The sequence below is a fragment of the Phoca vitulina genome, unplaced genomic scaffold (genome assembly GCF_004348235.1).
Source record: "Phoca vitulina isolate PV1807 unplaced genomic scaffold, GSC_HSeal_1.0 scaffold8, whole genome shotgun sequence".
Classification (NCBI taxonomy): Eukaryota; Metazoa; Chordata; class Mammalia; order Carnivora; family Phocidae; genus Phoca; species Phoca vitulina.
Window position 1 is genome coordinate 35,245,624 of NW_022589711.1, and position 19,052 is coordinate 35,264,675.

Sequence of the window (19,052 nt, forward strand, 5' to 3'; positions counted from 1 at the left end):
GAGAGCTTGAGAAGGCCTTGAGCAGACTTTGAGCAGATGGCCTTGGAGACACTTGCCCAGGGCCAGCCTCTGCATCGGGCCCCACGGATGCAGCGGGGAGCTAAGCAGGAGGTTGTACTGTTCCTCTGAGACATTTGTGCTGTGGGGGAGAGGGTGTTTCCATGACCCTATGTCCACTTTCTAGAGCATGCAGGTGCAGTATCTGTGCCATTTGATATTTTCAGGAATATGAGTATCAGTCAAATGGAAGAGGACACAGTGACCATTTGGGAAGTGAGGAAGGAAGAAGAGAGACCTAGAAAAAAGGCAGGCAGGCTGAGGGAGGGGACAAGCTCGGGCAGGGATAGGCAGGATAGGTAGAGGCCCTTGGGAGGGGCCCAGTGAGACCCTGTGTGTTCTTAGGCCAGTTTTCCATGTTCATGTACACTGTGAGCCTGAAGGTTAAACCTCCCCTCCCCCCATGACCCCCTGTGATCATCTGGGCCATTCGTGGTGAGCCGGACAGCTGGTTTCCTACAGAGATAATGTTCCAGTTCTCAAAGAACAATGATTCTTTTTTTTTAATTTGAATTTTAGTTAGTTAACCAGTCAATATTGGTTTCAGGAGTAGAATTCAATGATTCATCACTTACATACAACACCCAGTGCTTATCACAAGTGCCCTCCTGAAGACCCATCACCCATTAGCCCATCCCCCCATCAACCCTCTGTTCTCTGTCATTAAGAGTCTCTTATGGTTTGCTTCCCTCTCTCCTTTTTTTCCCTCCTTCCCATATGTTCATCTGTTTTTTTTCTTAAATTCCACATATGAGTGAGATCATATGGTATTTGTCTTTCTCTGACTGACTTATTTCACTCGGCATGATGCACTCTAGCTCCATCCGTGTCATTGCAAATGGCAAGATTTCATTCTTTTTTATGGCTGAATATTCCATAGTGTGTGTGTCTATATATATATATATATACACCACATCTTCTTTATCCCTTCATCCATTGATGGACATTTGGACTCTCTCCATAGTTTGGCTGCTGTTGATAATAAAAGAGCAATGACTTAAAAATTCTTTTCTCCATGTAATGAGAACTTTCAGGATTGCCTCTCTTAGCAACTTTCAAATGCACCATACAGCAATGGTAACTCCAGCCCTTGTGTTGTACGTCACATCCACGGAACTTACATATTTTATAACTGGAAGTTTGTGCCTTTTGACCACCTTCACCCAAGCCCCCCACCCCCTGCCCCACAACCAGTCTGTTCTCTTTTTCTATGAGTTTGTTTTTTCTAGAGTCCACATGTGAGCTCACGCAACATTTGTCTTTCTCTGTCTGACTGATTTCACGTGGCATGGTGCCCTCGAGGGTCAGGGAATTGTTGTAATAGCTCTCACCTCCCCCCTTCCCCGGTTTTTGGGCTACTTCACCTTTTGGATGTTTGGGGGCCCCGGGGATGAGGAGGGGAAATCTGTTTTACAAATGTAAAATGGCAGTCTGAGTTACTTTAGACATCTTGACCTGAGTTCGTTATTTTGTACTGTTTTCTCACAGGGGAAGGAGTCAGCTAGTAGACTAAATGAGAAACAAAGGCAAAGACCAGATTTATGTGAGAGAAAAGAGGAAAAACCTGTAGGCAGTGAGAACGGTGAATCTTGTTTGCACATTTTTGTGGTAAACCGATGAGCTGGTTGCTGGCAGAGGGGCCGATGTGTGAGTTCCGTCCTTGAAAGGACTGCTTGGTATCAAGGAAAATCATTTGAGTTGTTTTATAGATTTTCCAGAAACTCCAGGAACGTTTAGCCAAGGAGCACTAATTCTCATGTGGGCGCGATTCTGCGGCCCCACCACACCCCCGGGGGTATTTGGTGATGTCTGGAGACATTTGTAGTTGTCAAGACTGGGTGTGTACGTGAGATACTAGCGTCTCGTGGGTGGAGGGCAGGGATGCTTCTGCGCATCGTACAATGCACAGGACAGCTCTCTGCGACAGAGAATTATCCAGCCCATAACGTCAATCGCGAGGACCCTGTGGTAGCACGTGGGCTGTCTGTGTGGTGTCCCCAGGTCCTTGCACAGACATCTCCTCCTCGGTCACTCCAGGTCCACACCATTTCCATCAGCAGACCTTCTCACAAGCTACTGTAGACGTTTTAACAAACTGAAAATTTAGAGGTCAGTAGTGAGATTATGAAGAAGGACTGAATATTTAAATGTCCTCAGCACCCAACAGGCCTCATCAAAATGTTATTTATCATGAATTATGCCAAAACAAATGAGCATTGTGTTATTTGAGGTGTGGGTGTGGGGGTGGGTGGGTGGGTGTGTGTGTTGACTGAAAAGAAAACTTCCTCTGTTAGGAATTTACAAGCATTTCAATTTTACAGAAGAGTTTATATTCAAATCCAATGAAATAAAATGAAAGCATAAATCTTTAAAATAATCATGATTTTAAAAAATTAGTGACTTCCGTTTGCCTGTATTCTCTTTTCAGAATGAAGGGGAGGATGTCAGTGTGTATGTGAAGGCAGAGCTCCACTGAGTTTGGGGATGAGAGAATTCACTTTGTTTTCCAGAGAAGATTCTGCGAATTACCATGGAAGGCCTGGCGGTGACTTGGGGGTGGGGGGGAGGCTTCTCCTGATTCAGCATTTATGAAGTCTGGGCTCTGTGTCCAGCAGAACAGCCCCTGTGAACTAGCCCCGTGGGGTCTACTCTTGGCAAAGGCAGGAAGCCTGATGGAGCTGGGGTGATGGGGTAGGTGGGTGGGCCTTGCAGTGCGGGGTCACTGCTATTCTTGGAGCTCGAGTTGCCTCCACCCACACGTGAACTCTTTAGTGCAAAGGTGACGTTTCAGGCGGGATCCCGTCAACCTGTGCTGGTGGAAAGAGTGGGCAGGCATGAGGTGAGGGACAACTGAGCCAATCACTCGCTGAAGTCCTCCTCCCACTCCCGTCGTGGTATTTGATGTAACTCTTAGCAAGACTGTGAGGAAGGCACTTTACCAGACCAAAGCAGCAAAGTTCTGTGGCTAATTCCATGACCTGTAGCTGCCTACACCAGCCTCAGGCACATCATCCAGTATTACTGGGTCATGCGTAGCTACAGAATAAGACGTGTGTTTCTTATTTCACGTCTCCTCATTGCGCCGGTGACTCCTGAACACCGCTTTTGGAAACGTGGGTCCCTGTGTGTTTTGAGTTTTGAACACAACTGCTGTTTGGGATGGTTTTTGCACTTAACAGTTTCTCAGACTTCCGTCAGAGGACCGTTAAGGCTGCTTACCCTGTGCACGCTGGTCCATGGCTTTTTATTGTCCCATGTGGCTAGGCTTCCTCTAAAACTCAGTGTCTTCACACACTGATTGTGTATCTTATTGAAGAGGATTCGAAACAGGAAGAACCACTCTCTGTTTGAAATAACCTGTTGGAGGCTTAATGCCAATTTGTTAGCAGGCCGGGGGGAATGTCAGCGACTGTATTGATCATCTACGGACATAGAATTGCCTAGCATGAGGAAGCAGAGGATTTGTTTCGTTGGGAAAATTGTTTTGCTGGGAATGTTCCAAGAGAGAGTGTTGTGGTCCTATCACGAGAGATTCTTAGCCCTGGGATCTCAGTTAATGGGCCGTGGGTGGACGTCAGTGTGAGGGGCTGCCGTGCACGGGGAGGTGTCCAGCTGTGAGTCTCGGGCTGGATCTGCCCTGGTCTTCTTGTGATCCAGGACTCTGGATAATGTGAACTTGTTTTCTTATTTAACTGGAGGGTACGTTTATTGTAACCTGCTGTCTCATTTTGAGGCCAGTTCCTCAAACTAGCCAAATAGGTGCGTTACCCTTCTTGCTCTTTATTTTTTACATGTCAAATGTAAACCGTAGCGTGTGTGTACTTTTGAGAATGTAATGAATAACTTTCATGGGGAAGGATTTAAAACTATTCACAATAAATTATTCTTGGCGCGGGCGTGGTCAGTCAGGTTTGTTTGACAGGTGTTGCGTCTCCGGGGCATGATGGGGCTGGCATTTTCTTTTTTTTTCTTTTTTTTAAAGATTTTATTTATTTATTTGATAGAGAGAGACAGTCAGAGAGGTAACACAAGCAGGGGGAGTGGGAGAGGGAGAAGCAGGCTTCCCGCTGAGCAGGGAGCCAGACGCGGGGCTCGATCCCAGGTTCCTGGGATCATGACCTGAGCCGAAGGCAGACGCTTAATGACTGAGCCACCCAGGCGCCCCGGGGCTGGCATTTTCTTGCAGTGAATGGTGCTGGAACTGATTTTTCATTTCCCGGAGGGCAGTTTCCCCTCCTGAATAAGACTGAGCTGGAGGGGCTGGAGTGAGCTAGGTCCTCCTCTGTTGCAGGGAGAGCAGGGAGGGGCCCCCTCTCCCCTCCACTTCCTTCCAAGGCGCTCTCCTGGCGGGCCCAGGTGTCTGAAGGGCCGGGGCTGGAAGGAAGGGCCAGGACAGTGGGCTTTTCCCTTCTCCTTTGGAAAGCACTGAGACGCAACTACCAAGTCATACAGAAGACTTTCCATAGGTTTGACTTGGCTCCAGTGCTGTGGGAAGAACTGAACTTTGTGAATTAAGTATTTTGAGGTGTTTTGCAGAAGACTCCAGGAGATATCAGTGAAGAGGAGGACAATGATAAGAAAAGAAGCTGCTGGTCTCGTTAGGCAATGAGGCTCTGCACAGACCAGATAGGAAACAGCAAGACAAAACAGCCTGGTGTGAACATAGAGACAGACTTCGGGTGGTGGGTAGTCAGAGAAGAGAGCGGTCAGTGTCGTTTAATTGGAGAAGGCCTTGCCTAAGGACAACACAGCTGAACCTGAAGCAGGGGTGGGATTGGAATAAACAGATTTGCTTTCCTTTACACATGTTTGTGTCTGATTAGGTTGAGGTTCATGTTCTCATTCATTCATTTATTTTTATTTTTAAGTAGGCTCCATGCCCAGCGTGGAGCCCAACGTGGGGCTCGATCTCATAACCCTGAGATCAAGAGCTGAGCTGATAGCAAGAGTCGGATGCTTAACCGACTGAGCCATCCAGCTGCCCCTCTTTTCCCTTTTAGCTGTGGGCTCTGCATGGATCCCTGCCCCGTTCAGAGTCTCATCAGTGCTGAGAAACCTGAGAGAAATCTCTGTAAGTCTTCCCTCCCCTGCTCCCCATTATGGTTGCCTTGCCTTACAATCCGCCCCTTCACATTGTCCCTGCGTTGCTGGCGGTGGTGTCCACAGGCAGTCCCCTCATCTTATACTTAGGAAAGCGACGTCTGGAGAGGTGAATGGATGAGCCCGGAGTTCCGCAGTCTTGGGGAGCAATGTCCAGCCCGCTAGGCAACCTCAGACCGTCGGTGGCCTCTGACTTTGGCAGGCTCTCTAAGGTCATGTTCAGTTCAGGCTTGACTGAATCCACAAAGAGTGTGCTCTCACAGGTGGTGAGAGGGGAAGGGATGAGTTAAGAGGTGTCACCATCAGACTGTAGAAGACTCTCTGGGATGATAATGACCACCCAGGGCTCCCCCGAGGGCCTTGCAAAAGCACCCTCTGTAGGAAAGTGGGAAGAACTTACACTGACCCATTCAACAGCTGGCAAAACTGAGGTATGCTCAGATCCAGTGACTTTCAAGATGCCTTCTGAACACAAGAGGCTGGAAAAAGGACAGAGTCAGATACATGTAAATGGCATCTCCTTTTGTCTGAAGGCTCCTGTGGTATCCCAGGGACTCATCTGTCCTGTTCTACCTATGCGTTTCCATTCCATTCCTGAGAATATTCCAAGCACCTGTCACCCAAGGTTGTCCTAAAAATGTCAGTATTTGAATTTATTTGTTATCAACGGTAGACTGTCCTGACCTAGCTTTGCCCTTTTCTTGCACCTCTCTTCTGTTCTGAATAAGAATTTATTCACAGGCTAAAGGATTATTTATAGATGCTACTATGAACGTAAAACGGAAACCACAAAGCCTGCCTCCGTGAACTGGCCGAGTACAGGTGTAAGGAGAGCGTGGGGGAGGGGAGTTCCCTGATGATATCTGTGATCTGAGGAGCAGTTTAAATCCTCAGCCTCCGTTTCTTATCAAGAATACAGAAATTCTTTCATTGACGGGTGACATCCCCGACGACGTGAAATTGTATAAAATATTGTGTGTGTGTGTGTGTGTGTGAATGTGTATTTTCTGTGAAGAGGGTTACATGGCTTTCATCAAAATCCTGAAATCTCTGGAAAAGAGGATTAGCATTATATACAGACAAAGCACTCCCGAAGGGCTCTCCTGCTCAAAAATCATTCCCTTCCATCATCCCTCTGAATTTCGTTATAAGAACAAATCTCATTGGCGAAGTGTTTATACTTAATATATTGCTGGTAAGAGGCATATACTATTTGGGACAAGTAATACTTTCACAGGAGAAGACTCAAACTAATATAACTTATATTGTACTGAAGATATTTAAACCAGTCAACTTTAGCAATGGTCCAATGTCCAAATGACAAATTCCAGTATAAAACCAGCGATTCCATTTCTAACCCAGTGGAAGATCACTGGATGACCCTGATCATCAAGCACATCCACACATGTTTTTCTCCATACGTCATGAAGGTTTTTGTCCTCTTTGCTCTTTAATATCATTTATTCAAGATCTGCGGTAAATGAATTACATACATTAGATGCAACCCTCCTCCTTATGGGTGATAAAGCTGAACCTTCAAGTTACATGCTCAAGGTCACAGAGGGAGGAAGGGATAGAGCCAGGATCTGAATCATTGATTATCTGACTCTAGTGTCCACACTCTTTCCCCCCAAGTGAATCCCAGCCAAAGGTCAAGGTTAGGGTTCCATAGGGTTCCATGGCTGAAAATGGGAAGTTAGCAGAGGACAAGATACCCAGATGTGACTGGCTCTTAGCTGAAGACCACTGCCTGCCTGAAGTCTCAGCAAATGTGTGTTGACATGTCCAACCTCATGTCACTGGATTTCTCCTCCCTGGCATTTAGTGCATTTTAAATAACAGTTATTAAACTTTAGTTACTTTGGGGGACAAAACAGTAACTAAACACATAATTTTATGTACTACTTTGTCAACAAACCTTTACTATTTTAACACCCCTAAAATTAAGGCAATGGCCATGGGTTAAAAAAAAAAAACAGGAAGTTGAGAACACAGCTGTGAATATAGAAATAGTCTAATTTGCTAATTGTTCTTGGTCTCACTCATATCATTTGTGGTTTAATATTTTCATGCCAGTTTATTGGTACCAGCTCTTATGAGTTACAATACCCAAACACATTTCTGTTAAGTTTATCTCCCAAGTATCATCGTTTAGGCCTGGGGTCTACAGATTTTTTTTTCTGAAGAGGGCAAAAAAATAAATATTTTTGGCTTTGCAGGACCGTCAGTGTGTGTCACAACTACTCAACTCTTCTGTGGCTGAGAAGCCATAGACAGGATGAACTTGTATACAGTATAAACAAATAAGCATGGCTATGTTTCAATAATGTTTTATTTATATATAAAAAAAAGACGGTCAGATTTGGCCTGCAGGTCACAGTTTGCTGACCTCTGTTTTAGGGGATAGATGGAATTCTAGGAATAATGAAGAAAAAAGTAGGAAAAATAATCAGAACATACAGAGATAGGCTCATTAGAGAAGGGGGATGTGTGTGTGTTATTTTTCTCATATGGACTTTTTTTCATATTTTATACATGACGTATTAGTTCATCCACACACACACACCACACAGTTGAGTAGAGGCTCTTCTAGGTAGTATGTTGGAAAAGTGCTGAATTGGAAACCAGGAAATCAGGCTCTGGATAAAGTTCTGTCACTAACTTGCAATGTACATTGCGTTACTTCTCTCTGAGCAAAAAGGATAATGGGATCAGAGTGTCTCCATAGGTCTTTCTACTCTACCATTCTCTAATGCTGTGATTTTCTTGTTAAGATTTCTAGGGAGAAATATGAGGTTAAAAAATATGGACTAAAATTATATTAAAAATTATATAAAAACCTGATGTAGAACTTACTGATTCATCTCACATAACCAACAAAACCACAAGGGTCAACAAGTCAAAGGACACGATGCAAAGGACACGGCTAAGTGGCACAGGGTGAGAGGAACACACAGGTTGCCACCTGGAAGGCTTGGAGTGAGGGGTTGGGCCTTCAAACATGTGTGGAACCAGTGGAACCCCTTGGCACACTTAGTACGATGGATAAAGCTTCCTTGTGACTCCAGGAGACAATCATGTGGACATTTTATGGAGAAGAATCTGGACAGAGGAGCAGACCCTTTGTGATGCTCATAGCTATAGGGGACCAAGAAGCCCCTCCCTCCACTGAGCTAAGTGGTCTTTTTCCAAAGCCATTTGGAATCAAAGATGGCCACTCCGTTCTCAAAGAGTGGTGTTCGGGATAGGTGGTTGGTCTTTGAATGATGAATATTGAGCTGGATCTAAGAGGCCCTGTGGTTGGCAAACCAGATTCTGCAGAGACCCCTGTAGCAAGGGCTGTTGTGTGTGGAGGGGGGTAAGCCTGAAGGGCTCTAGACCTCACACCTGCTTCAACTAGAGCCCCACACCCCCGGTTTTTATTTACTGGTATTAGACAAGTGCTGGTCCAACTATTTCATTATAAATAGGAAACCTGAGTCTTCAACGGTAGCAGAGGTAGATGTGGCTGTTGCAGGGAGTGGAAGGAGATTTTACTAGGGACTACAAGTTCATATTCATCTTCTGGGGAAGACAAATGCCTTGGGGAGGAAGGCACCCGGAGAAGTGTGTATGAAGTCTCGGTTTCTCCCAAGGACTTCCTGGATGTCTTGGTCTTAGGGGAAACATTCTCATAGCACCCCTCACCGGAGATCCCTGATGGCCTTCTCCCAAGGACGCCATGATTAATGAGGGTGTAGCAGAGATCCTCCGAGGAGCTCTGATCAGCATTGTCCTGCTGGTCAAAGAAGAACCTTATCAAGAATGAGCCTCTTGCCTTTCCGTTTATATACTCCAGGCTCAACACAGACCCAACCCTGGCCAAAATCTGTCTTCCATGACCATCTCTCCTCCACCCCCTGGCTGTTTTCCTAATGGCTGCCCCCACCCCAACCACTAGCCCAGGCATCCAGACAGCTCATGTTGTCCGGAGTATTCAGCCTACCCAGGCATGCCTTCTCTGCCCCATGTTCCAGAGTGACCCCTGACTATCCCAAGTCATATATATAATTCCCAAGTCTCAGACCCTGAGGGCAGCACATTTTTATATAAGAGAACAATCTGAGGCCACCTTGGCATGACAGCTTATGATATTTAACCACTCATTCTAGAGATTTTTGCATTATTAAAAAGGGAAACCACTCAAAAGAAGCTCCCAGGCAGTGGAATCTCAAGAGATAAAAAGCAAAGCAGCAAAGTACAAGAGGGAGAACCTTGGATCTGGGACTGAGGCTTGGTTTTGAATCATGCGCCTGACTTCTTGTCAGCGTCTGGCTTGGGAAGAATATCACTTAGCCTCTCCGTTTTCTCATTTGTACAACAGGGGAAATAATAGTGCCAGTCTTATAGGGTCGCCATAACAGTGACATGAGACCCTCCAGGCAAAGCTCTCAGCACACTGCCTGGCATCAACAAAGGGCTCCATATATATTAGCCCCTTTCAGTAAGATGTACAACAGAGGTGGGTCACGCTGCTGCCGCCAGGCTCTGTAAGGGCCCTGGGCTGACAAGCACTGGCATCTAAAGTCTTTCTTTCATATCAAGGTTTGAAGGGGTCTTGGAGGCCAACTTCTGCCATCTGGGGCATCTGCATCGCTACTGGCTTCTCAGAAAAGGGTTCAGAGGTGTTTGTATTACCTGCATGGGAGCAGATGACTTTCCTTTATCTGGAGAAAGAAAACACAATCAATTTCAGGTCATGGAGAGATTTGAGAGAGGATGGGGAGTGGGGGGGAGGGGTGGACACTGGGACATAAGCAGTCAGAGAGCCAAACAGTGGTCCATCAGGCTATCCTGACCTGCGACACACCCCTGGGGAATGACAGGACCATCTAAAAAAACAGCAGAGCTGTTTGGGGCTGAGTGGAGGGAGACATATTCGGTGGGGTTTTGGAAAGGAAATCACAATTCCCTCTCTCCCCCCCACCCCTCCCTCCCTCATACAAAATTCATTGCATATCTACCTTGTACCAGGCACTGTGGAGACAAAGAAAAATCAGAAACAGTTCCTGTCCTCAAGGGGCTCACAGGTTAGCATAGGAGGCAGACAAAGGCCCCTGAGGATCCACGATGAAAAAGAGGACTGTCGTGTCTACTGCAGGTGACAGGGGATGATAGTAGTGGGGGGCTGGTGCTCAGGAAAAGCTTGACGGAAGGAAATTCTTAAATTGAGCATTCCCATTCTTGAATTTGCTAGCAGATACACACAAAAGCTGGCCAGATTTTCAAAAGCCAGTTTATTTAAAAGCAACTGGCTATGGCCACTCAGCAAAGAGGCAAACGGACGCACTCGCTACCCCCTCGCAAACACACGGGCTCAATAAGCCAACGTGAGCTTTCACACGGAAGCCGCAGGATGCCTTCCTACACAGGAGGTGGGTGTGCCCCTGCAGCCCATCTTATTTATTATATTTGGATTTACCTTCCCTCAGGACTGACATCCCAGATTCTCACATCTCCATAAATTCCCATGGCCATCTAGGACATCCCTGATTATCACTGTGAGGAACATCTGTGAGTTTTAGCATTAGAGGTCTTATCTCTGCCTTGTTTTGCTCTGATGGCGATTGGGGTTTCCTGGGCCCCACCATTCCCTGGGTTGACGCTCGGGGTGGGAGGGTCGTATTATTCATGCATACACTTTACGGAGCTAGTTTGCAAGACTCAGACTGAATGAATTAGGCTCTGCTCTTTAAACCCAGGAAGGCAGAGGCAAAACTCCATCACTTTTCTTCTTTAGAAATACAGTGGCCTGTGCTCAGGCCTATACTTCCTTTCTCTCTTTCTTGCATGTGATGCTATTCACCACCCTCTCCTTCTCGAATTTCTTCTCCTTAGCTGCAGTCCTCTCCTGTCTCCAAAGACCATTGCCTCACCCCCTAAGTGATCTTCCAGCATCCACTCTTGCCAGGTGCTAGTGCAATGTGTTCTCTGCACAGCAACCCAGGCGGTGTCTTTTCATGCAAAGGGCATCATACCAGCCCCTTGTTTAAAGCCCCTCAATAGTTTTGCAGTTCTCAAGACAAAAACTCCAATCCTAAGCTTGCCTACAAGGCCCCGCCCCTCCTCGTTGCTCTCTGTGACCCTCCACCTTTCCAGTTATTGTTCCCAGTTCACCCATCTGGCCTCCAGGCCTTACGGAGGGATACGGAGATCAGTAGCCACTTCCTGCTTCGATGAGCTCACAGTCTCGTGGAGGGAGACACAAGCAACTGAACGAGTGACACAGATCCACACGTAAGTATTACACTGGAAGGACGACGCCCAAGGAGCTTGGGAAGCACAGAGAAGGGGCGGTGTGGAAATGTAAGTCTATCCAAAGTAGAAAAGATGAGAAAGCAATGACTTACTCTCCTTTGAGGAATCTGGCTTTGCTTTACAAATGCGTACTTTTTTCCTGAAAAAAGAAAAGGAAGGAAAATTGGTGGTTTCAATATTCAGAAATTCTCAAAGGAAATGACACTGGACTCTAAAACCTTATCTTTAACTCTTTCATTTGTTAAAGTTATACCTCCTTTAGCGTGGAGGAGAACGAAGATAGATAAAAGGAAAAATGAATGATAAGACCAAGTAGAAATCTCCACCTTTGTGTGTGTGTGTGTGTGTGTGTATGTGTGTGTGTCTCTCTCTCTCTCCTCCCTTCTCCCTTTTCTATGGGTTGAGGTAGAATTGATTTATAAATGGAGAACTATGGTGATGACATCGGTAAATATTTGGGGATTTTTTTTCTAACAAAATAGCAATTTCTTTTATATCATGTGACATAAGGAGCCAAGGTTATTTCCAATTCCAACCCCAAGGCTGATCTCTGATCTCCAAGCAAGCAAGCAAGCAAACATGGCCCATGTGAGCACCAGGGGTAACTACTCAGTAGAGCCGAGTCCCCCAGAGGAATACAGTCTAAATATAATGGAAGCTCATTATCATCTCAGGAGACAATGACATGTGTGCCAAGCAGCATGACCATATGTCCCGCTTGGCTTAGGGAGTCTGGGTAATGTCCTTATCAGTCACTTAGGGACCCCAAATTATTTGTAGCATGCCTTTCACTCTCAATGCCTTCCCAGGGTGTCAGATGACTTATATGATCACCCTGGCTGTGAATTTTCTGTGCAAGGGCCAGAAACGTGTGCAAGGGCCAGAAACGTGTGCTTCCACACATGGAGTCTAGCACTTACAGTGTGAGGAGTGGTCTTTCTCTCTACTGTAGCCACTTTCAGCCTTGCTTCTGAGGCTTTCTGGTTCGAGGAGCACCATCAAGACTATTGTTCCTGTTTCTCACCAGGCTCTAATTGTCACTTCCCTGACTGACTCTCAGATGACTGAGTCTGGGGAGTCACAGGCTTCCCCTGTGGCCATAGACAGTGGGCAGTTACAGGTGATTTACAGTAAATACCACATTGAAACCACACTCAGGGAAATAACTCTTGAAAACAATTCTCCACTCACCACGGAAGGCAGAAACACCCTTCGGCAACATAGCAGTCCCAGCACCTAAAATAACCATGAGATGACACAAGTCACCATGTTGGTTTCTGCAGCTTGATTAGGGTGACTCCTTCTCTTTGCCAGTTCTGTGAAAAACCCTTTTTTCCTCTCCCAACCCCCAACACAGTTTTTATTCTAGACGACTTGGACACATCTATCATGCTAGAATGATTCCTTCCTCCCAGAACATGAACTGCCCCTTTGGAAATATGAAGACGATGCTTATCAACTCCTAAACGGGGAAGGAACTTTCTGCTGTTGATAAGCATCATCTCCATATTTCCAAAGGGGCAGTTCATATCCTGGGAGGAAGGAGTCATTCTAGCATGATAGATGTGTCCAAGTCACCTAGAAGAGCTTGCTCATCCCTGATTTCAATGATTTACTTGGCCTCTTGTGATGAAGGACACACAAGAGTCATCTCCAGGAAATCACGGTATCAGTGTGTGGACATTTTAGAAATTTCTTTCTGGTACAGGTTAAGCAATATTTATAGTGAATTCTACTGTACTCTGAATTTCTCCTATTTATACTATAATTATAAATGTATACCACATTATAATTGTTGGGTTGAAAAAAACCCCAAAACAACACTGGCTCAAAATGGTCTCACTTGGACTGAGTTCCCAAACTGGTGCTTAAAACATAATTGAATTGCAGTTTCAACCTCCTCCATCAATGTAGTCTTAACCCATCAGCCGGGAATTCTTCAATTTGTGCCATTGAGTCTGTTACGTGGCCTTCTCCATCCCCACAAAAAGGTGAGATAATCTGCATGATAAGACACCTTGCTTTTCCCCTTAGAAAGTAGTAGCCTCACCTGGAATTATCTTTTTCTTCTGCTAATTACTTTCTTTTCTCCACCCTCCTTCTATATATAACTCCTTCGAGATCCTCTCTACTTACTAGGTGGGGTGTTGCTGATTCGTGAATCATTTAATAAAGACAAGTAGATCTTCCCATTTACTTGGTTGAATTTTGTTATTTAACAGTTCATTTGTTTACATCCTACACTAGAGATTCATAAAGTCAGGGACTGTATAGATTTATTTTGTTCATCGCCGGCATAGATCACCAGCATGTGCCAGAGTGGCTGGTAAATCTATTTTCAATAAATATTTGATAAATGAACGAGTAGCCAAGAACAGAGTAACTCTAACTGGCTCAGGTCATCAAATCTGCCTCCTTGACCCAAGGGACAGGTAAATTAACAGGACTTGGGATCTCTTTTAAGGCAGGCAGATCGTTCTGCAGTCAGACATCCAGGCTGACGTCTATCATGCTGGGCATCTTTCTGAACTTGAGTCATAGTCAGCTACCTAGGTAGTTGAATGTGAAAGCCCTGCATGTCCCAGTAACACTATGTTAAAAGGGTCTGTAAAAATACTATCTAGACATATCCCCCCAAAGTGAGCTTCCCAGGCAGTTCCCTTGCAAAGGGTGCTGGAGGAGACGCTGTGGGCGCCAGCATGGCAGTTCTGACAGCAACTGGGGGTCCCTGTACCCCCAGAGTTTGAGGGCTGAAAGGCATGGCCCCTCTTTGTGCGACTTTCAGCCGTTGTTTCTATCTCCCGTTTCTGTGGCTGAAGAAACGCCAGAAGGAAACCACTGAACCTCACCAGTGCTAAGAAACTGGGTTCCCTGAGAAGATTTGGGTGATGAGAAAAGACAGCCGATTTTGAGTTACTGACGGCACCAGGATCTTTGGAAAACTTGAGCCATGGTTTCTTTGTCGTAAAATGAAGATGCTTACACTGCTTACCTCATGGAGTTGTAAGGGTCACATAAAGTTAAATATGGGCAAAAGCTATTTTCAAGCTTGTTATTTCCCCCACTCAATTTTTCTGTCGTGTATTCTTGCATTTCAGCATGGATGTTTTGGTTTGGGGTAGGTTCTGCAGGAGACCAGATGCATCTCTGGGACACCACACTCTGTGCCAGCAATTCCAGGTTCCTGTCTCTTATATAAAGCTTCCCTGGTCCCCTAGTCTACCCAGTCTCTCCCTTGTTATAATGCCCATGACCCTTCTGGTCTGGTTCATTATTTGGAGTATATGCTTTAACACATGTCCAGGGATATCCCCCAAATAGATGATCCTTAGCTTGCCCTGAAGACATGTACTGTAAAAATACCATCCAGACATATCCCCAGTGATACAGTACAGATCCCTGTTGGGGGATCTTTGGGTGTCCAGCTCCGAATACAAGCTTTGGCTCAGTGGTTGCTTTTTAATTTAATCAATATTCTTTCAAGAGCTTCTCCTGAAACCATGGGAAAAGGGCAGATAACTCTATAGGCCACAGAACAACTGGCTTTGCTACTCTTTGGAATTCTTGGACCCTGAGACCCTAGTTCCATATTTGAGTGATTCCCTGGCACTCAAAAGGACTGGTCAGAAAGGGTTCATGAGGAAATCTTGGTCTAACAGCATCAGGGTAATTGCAAGTGTCTCTCTCCACAAACCTTTTAACGATCATGGGGGAGATGTAATCACCTCAGCAATAGAAACTTAAAGAGTTTAAAATGGAATGGTCAGGATGGAGCTTGAGCACAAAGGTACTTGAGCTAAATGAACAGAGGCAGCAGACTTTACTCTTCATGGGCAAAGGCTGGGAGAAGGTTTGTTGGATTTATTCTCACCTGGATGTTCTCTGTTCGAAGCTTTGGTTTTTCAGAGTCCAGGGTATTTCTTGAGTGTTCTGCTGCCACCTAAAACCCAACATATCAAGAATGAGCTAAGTTCTTCCTTTCCGCGCTTCCCTCCTCGATTCCCAATTTTTCCAACTTTTGTCATTTCTGCCATTTGTGTGTCACCCAGGCATCACCTCGGCTTCCGCCTTTTCCCCTCAGATCTGTTCACAGCTTCTCTTTAACATACATGGCAACATTTTATCTGACGCTTCCTCATTGCCGTGGCAACAGCCCACCCACCGACATTCTCCGACAAACTCCACACACCACCGGTCCTAAATCATTTGTTCCCATGCGGCCGGGATTGCTCATGATGACCATGAGACTATCAGCATATGGAGAGGCCTATCCGCTTGGCGCAGTCTTCGGGATGGTGCACGGGGATGGGGAAGGGTACTGGCCTGTCTCAGGTAAGTCATCAGCTTTCACAGCACCAAGGCAGAGAACATGGGATAAGAGGAGAAGAAAGGATTAAAGAAAGAAAATAAATCTGTTCCTTGTGTGGGTTGGGTTTCTGTATAACCATTTTTTTTTCACTTGTGGGGATTTGAGAGTATAGAGAAAAAGAAACTAAAAATTAACTACTACTGGGGCGCCTGGGTGGCTCAGTTGGTTGGACGTCTGCCTTTGGCTCAGTCATGATCCTGGGGTCCTGGGATCGAGCCCCGCATCGGGCTCTCTGCTGGGCGGGGAGCCTGCTTCTCCTCTCTCCCTCTGCCTGCCACTCTGCCTACTTGTGCTCGCTCTCTCTGTCTCTCTATCAAATAAATAAATAAAATCTTAAAAAAAAACTTAAGTACTACTTACTATATGCTTATTACTTTCTCTCATCTTCTCTCTCTCTCCACACACACACACACACACACTCCACTTACTAAATGTATATAACACATACATTTTATATGTTATATTTCATTTAATCTCAGAATAAATCCATGAGATAAATGTTATGATTCTATTTTTTACCAATGAGAAAACTGAGGCCAAAGATGTTAGGCAACTTGTCCGAGGACCACCAATCAGTAAGACTCTGAGCTCCTCTTGTAGAGGACTAGGTGACACACTGCTCATTGTGTGTGTGTGGGGGGGGGTGGATCTGCATGGCTTTTGTGACAAATCTGATCTGGAGAACCATGGTGGGGCTGTGCTGACTGGATGATAAACGGGAGGTAGGGGTGAAGTTGAAAATCAGATCCCAGGAAATAAAAGCCTTTGAAAATTATACTAAGGGAAACATTTTAAATCAGCTTGGAAATGAAGATGCTGAGCCAACTGATCAACTATTTAAAAAAAAAATATATATATATATGTGTGTGTGGGTGGGTGGGGGGTGTGTGTGTGTATGCGTATTTGACACCATATAGTGAATATATGGGGCTACATATAAAGCAATAAAACAACAAAAAAATGATACTGTGGATGTGTCTTATCTTAAGATGGGGAAAATTTTAAGCATAAATTGGTAGAAACCTAAGAGCTTTCTAGATTTAATTCAATTAAGTTTAAGAAACAGTAAACAAAACATAAAAAGTTTGCAGGGCACAAGATATACAGACTAGAAAAAATATTTTTTGTAATATGAGAAAGCGCTGATTTCTTCAAACTGAGAATAGCTTGTACTATCAGTAAAACAAAGTAGACCAAAATCCAAAACAAAAAATAGGCAAAAGACATTACTGGCTCTTCACAGACAAAGAAAGACAAATGACTGGTAAATACAGACATTAAAATAAGGAAGGTGTATCTAATGTTGTCAACAGTTATAACTGTGATTTACCATCTTATTTTCTTTATACTTCATGTATTTTTCACTGTTTCTACAACTAACGTGTATTAAAGTCCTAATCCTTCACCCTCACACCAAAATTCTAAAAAAAAACCCAAAAAACTACAAATGTCACATCAATCATGACTTTCTCAGTCACATTATATCTGTATTTTGTTTTATTTTTCTTCTCAAGACAGTGATTTCTTCACGTTTCCAATCATTCATCAAACTCTTTTTGAGTGCCTACTATTTGTCAGAAATAATGCTAAGAAACAGGAATTCAAACATGATTAAGAAACAGTCTCTACATTTGAGGAACTCACACATAGATATGAGAATAGGGATTTTTAAGCTGATAACACGGCTGAGCTGCAGATGGCTCAAGGCCTGAGGAACCAGGGAGGAGTTTCAGAAAACACTGGGTTTCAGGGAGGGGCAGGACACATCCCATGGGTTCGCCAAGCCTCTTTTTGGCAGGTAGCATTTTGAGTCCCGTGTCTTAGCTCCCAGTGGCAGGAACTGAGACTCGGGATGCCAAACGTAATCCTTAAAAATCTTCCCCTTTCCTTGTCCCAGTGAGTTCATTCTCCCTAGACCACCTCACTAGGGATTCTCTTTGTATTGGGTGGTACTAATTTTTACAATGACTGCTTTGATGTTAATGAAGATGATGGTCCCCCAAAATAATATCTTATTATTATTGAACCTTACTGTGTGTAAGGCACTGTGCTAGCATCGCACGCACTAGAAACTTCCAAGGTAGGTATTGTATTATTTTTTTTTATTTTTTTATTTTTAGATTTTATTTATTTATTTGACAGAGAGAGAGACACAGAGAGAGAGGAAACACAAGCAAGGGGAGTGGGAGAGGGAGAAGCAGGCTTCCCGCAGAGCAGGGAGCCCGATGTGGTGCTCGATCCCAGGACCCTGGGACCATGACCTGAGCCGAAGGCAGACGCTTAACGACTGAGCCACCCAGGCGCCCCTAGGTATTGTATTATTATTTCCTCTTAAAATTAGGAAACTGAGGTCTAGAAAAAGTAAGCCAAATTCTTGACCGATTTTAATGACCTCTGCTTACCCATTGCAGGGAATGTGCACCGGGTGAGACCTCACTCCTGCCACTGGGAGCTTGCTATTTATTTTGAACTAAAATAGTAATTAAAAGAGTAGTGGTGTCTTTGAGCTCCTTGCAGGCATTCAGAACTCAGGAGACTGTCCTCCCGCCCCATCCCCAGCCAGCCCGCAGAAAATTGTTCCATTTCTTGAAGTCATGGTTTACTGCATTGACCTCCCTTGATAAAGTCCTTCTGCCTTTTGGGGGCTCTCCACCAGCTGCTTGCTCACTCTGATTCTGGGGAGGAGGCCAGCCCTATAAGGAGTTGAACTTAGTGTCTGACCATCAGTAGGCACTTAATTTTTTTCAGTTCTTTACCCTGTTCCCTCCCCTTGCCCAAAGACCTCTTTTTTTTCTTGATGGCTCTGTCCCACGTCCCCTGCTTTCCCCTGGGGAGTCTGGACTCACCTGTTTTCCCTCAGCAGAGAGTTCCCCATTCTCTCAGTTCTCCTGATGACTTCCCCTCAGCCGGCCTGCTGCTCTAAAGGGGGCAGCTCCTGACTTACTGTGTGTTGCTCTGGCCACCAGTGCCAGAGAGCTGAAAGGAGAAGAGTACCTCCCTGCGGCGGAAGGAGGACCCCAGGGGGAGGAGAGTCTGAGGTGCACGCACGCACAACTTCCTAAAATGTCAGAGCCCGTAAACGGGAGCAAATTTTGCCACTCAGAGATATGCCTCTTTGGCATATTATTTTAAGTTGGTTACTTTAAAGAAACTTCAGATATAAAACAGGCTCTGAAAATCAAGTAGAAAAGTAAGAGACTTTTGCATTGACAAGGAAAATCTCCATGTG

General features: G+C 45.1%; 1 protein-coding gene across 1 annotated transcript; it reads right to left on the minus strand.

The window, feature by feature from the left end:
• Nucleotides 1–8,617: 8,617 nt before the first annotated feature.
• On the minus strand, nucleotides 8,618–18,738 carry GCSAM (germinal center associated signaling and motility). The gene is made up of 6 exons (XM_032406194.1): nucleotides 18,670–18,738; nucleotides 15,326–15,394; nucleotides 12,646–12,690; nucleotides 11,547–11,593; nucleotides 9,835–9,863; nucleotides 8,618–8,935 (listed from the first exon to the last, which is right to left on the minus strand). The coding sequence occupies exons 1-6, from the start codon at nucleotides 18,696–18,698 to the stop codon at nucleotides 8,618–8,620; spliced, it is 537 nt and encodes a 178-aa protein (XP_032262085.1). The 5' UTR covers nucleotides 18,699–18,738.
• Between the last annotated feature and the right edge of the window lie 314 nt (nucleotides 18,739–19,052).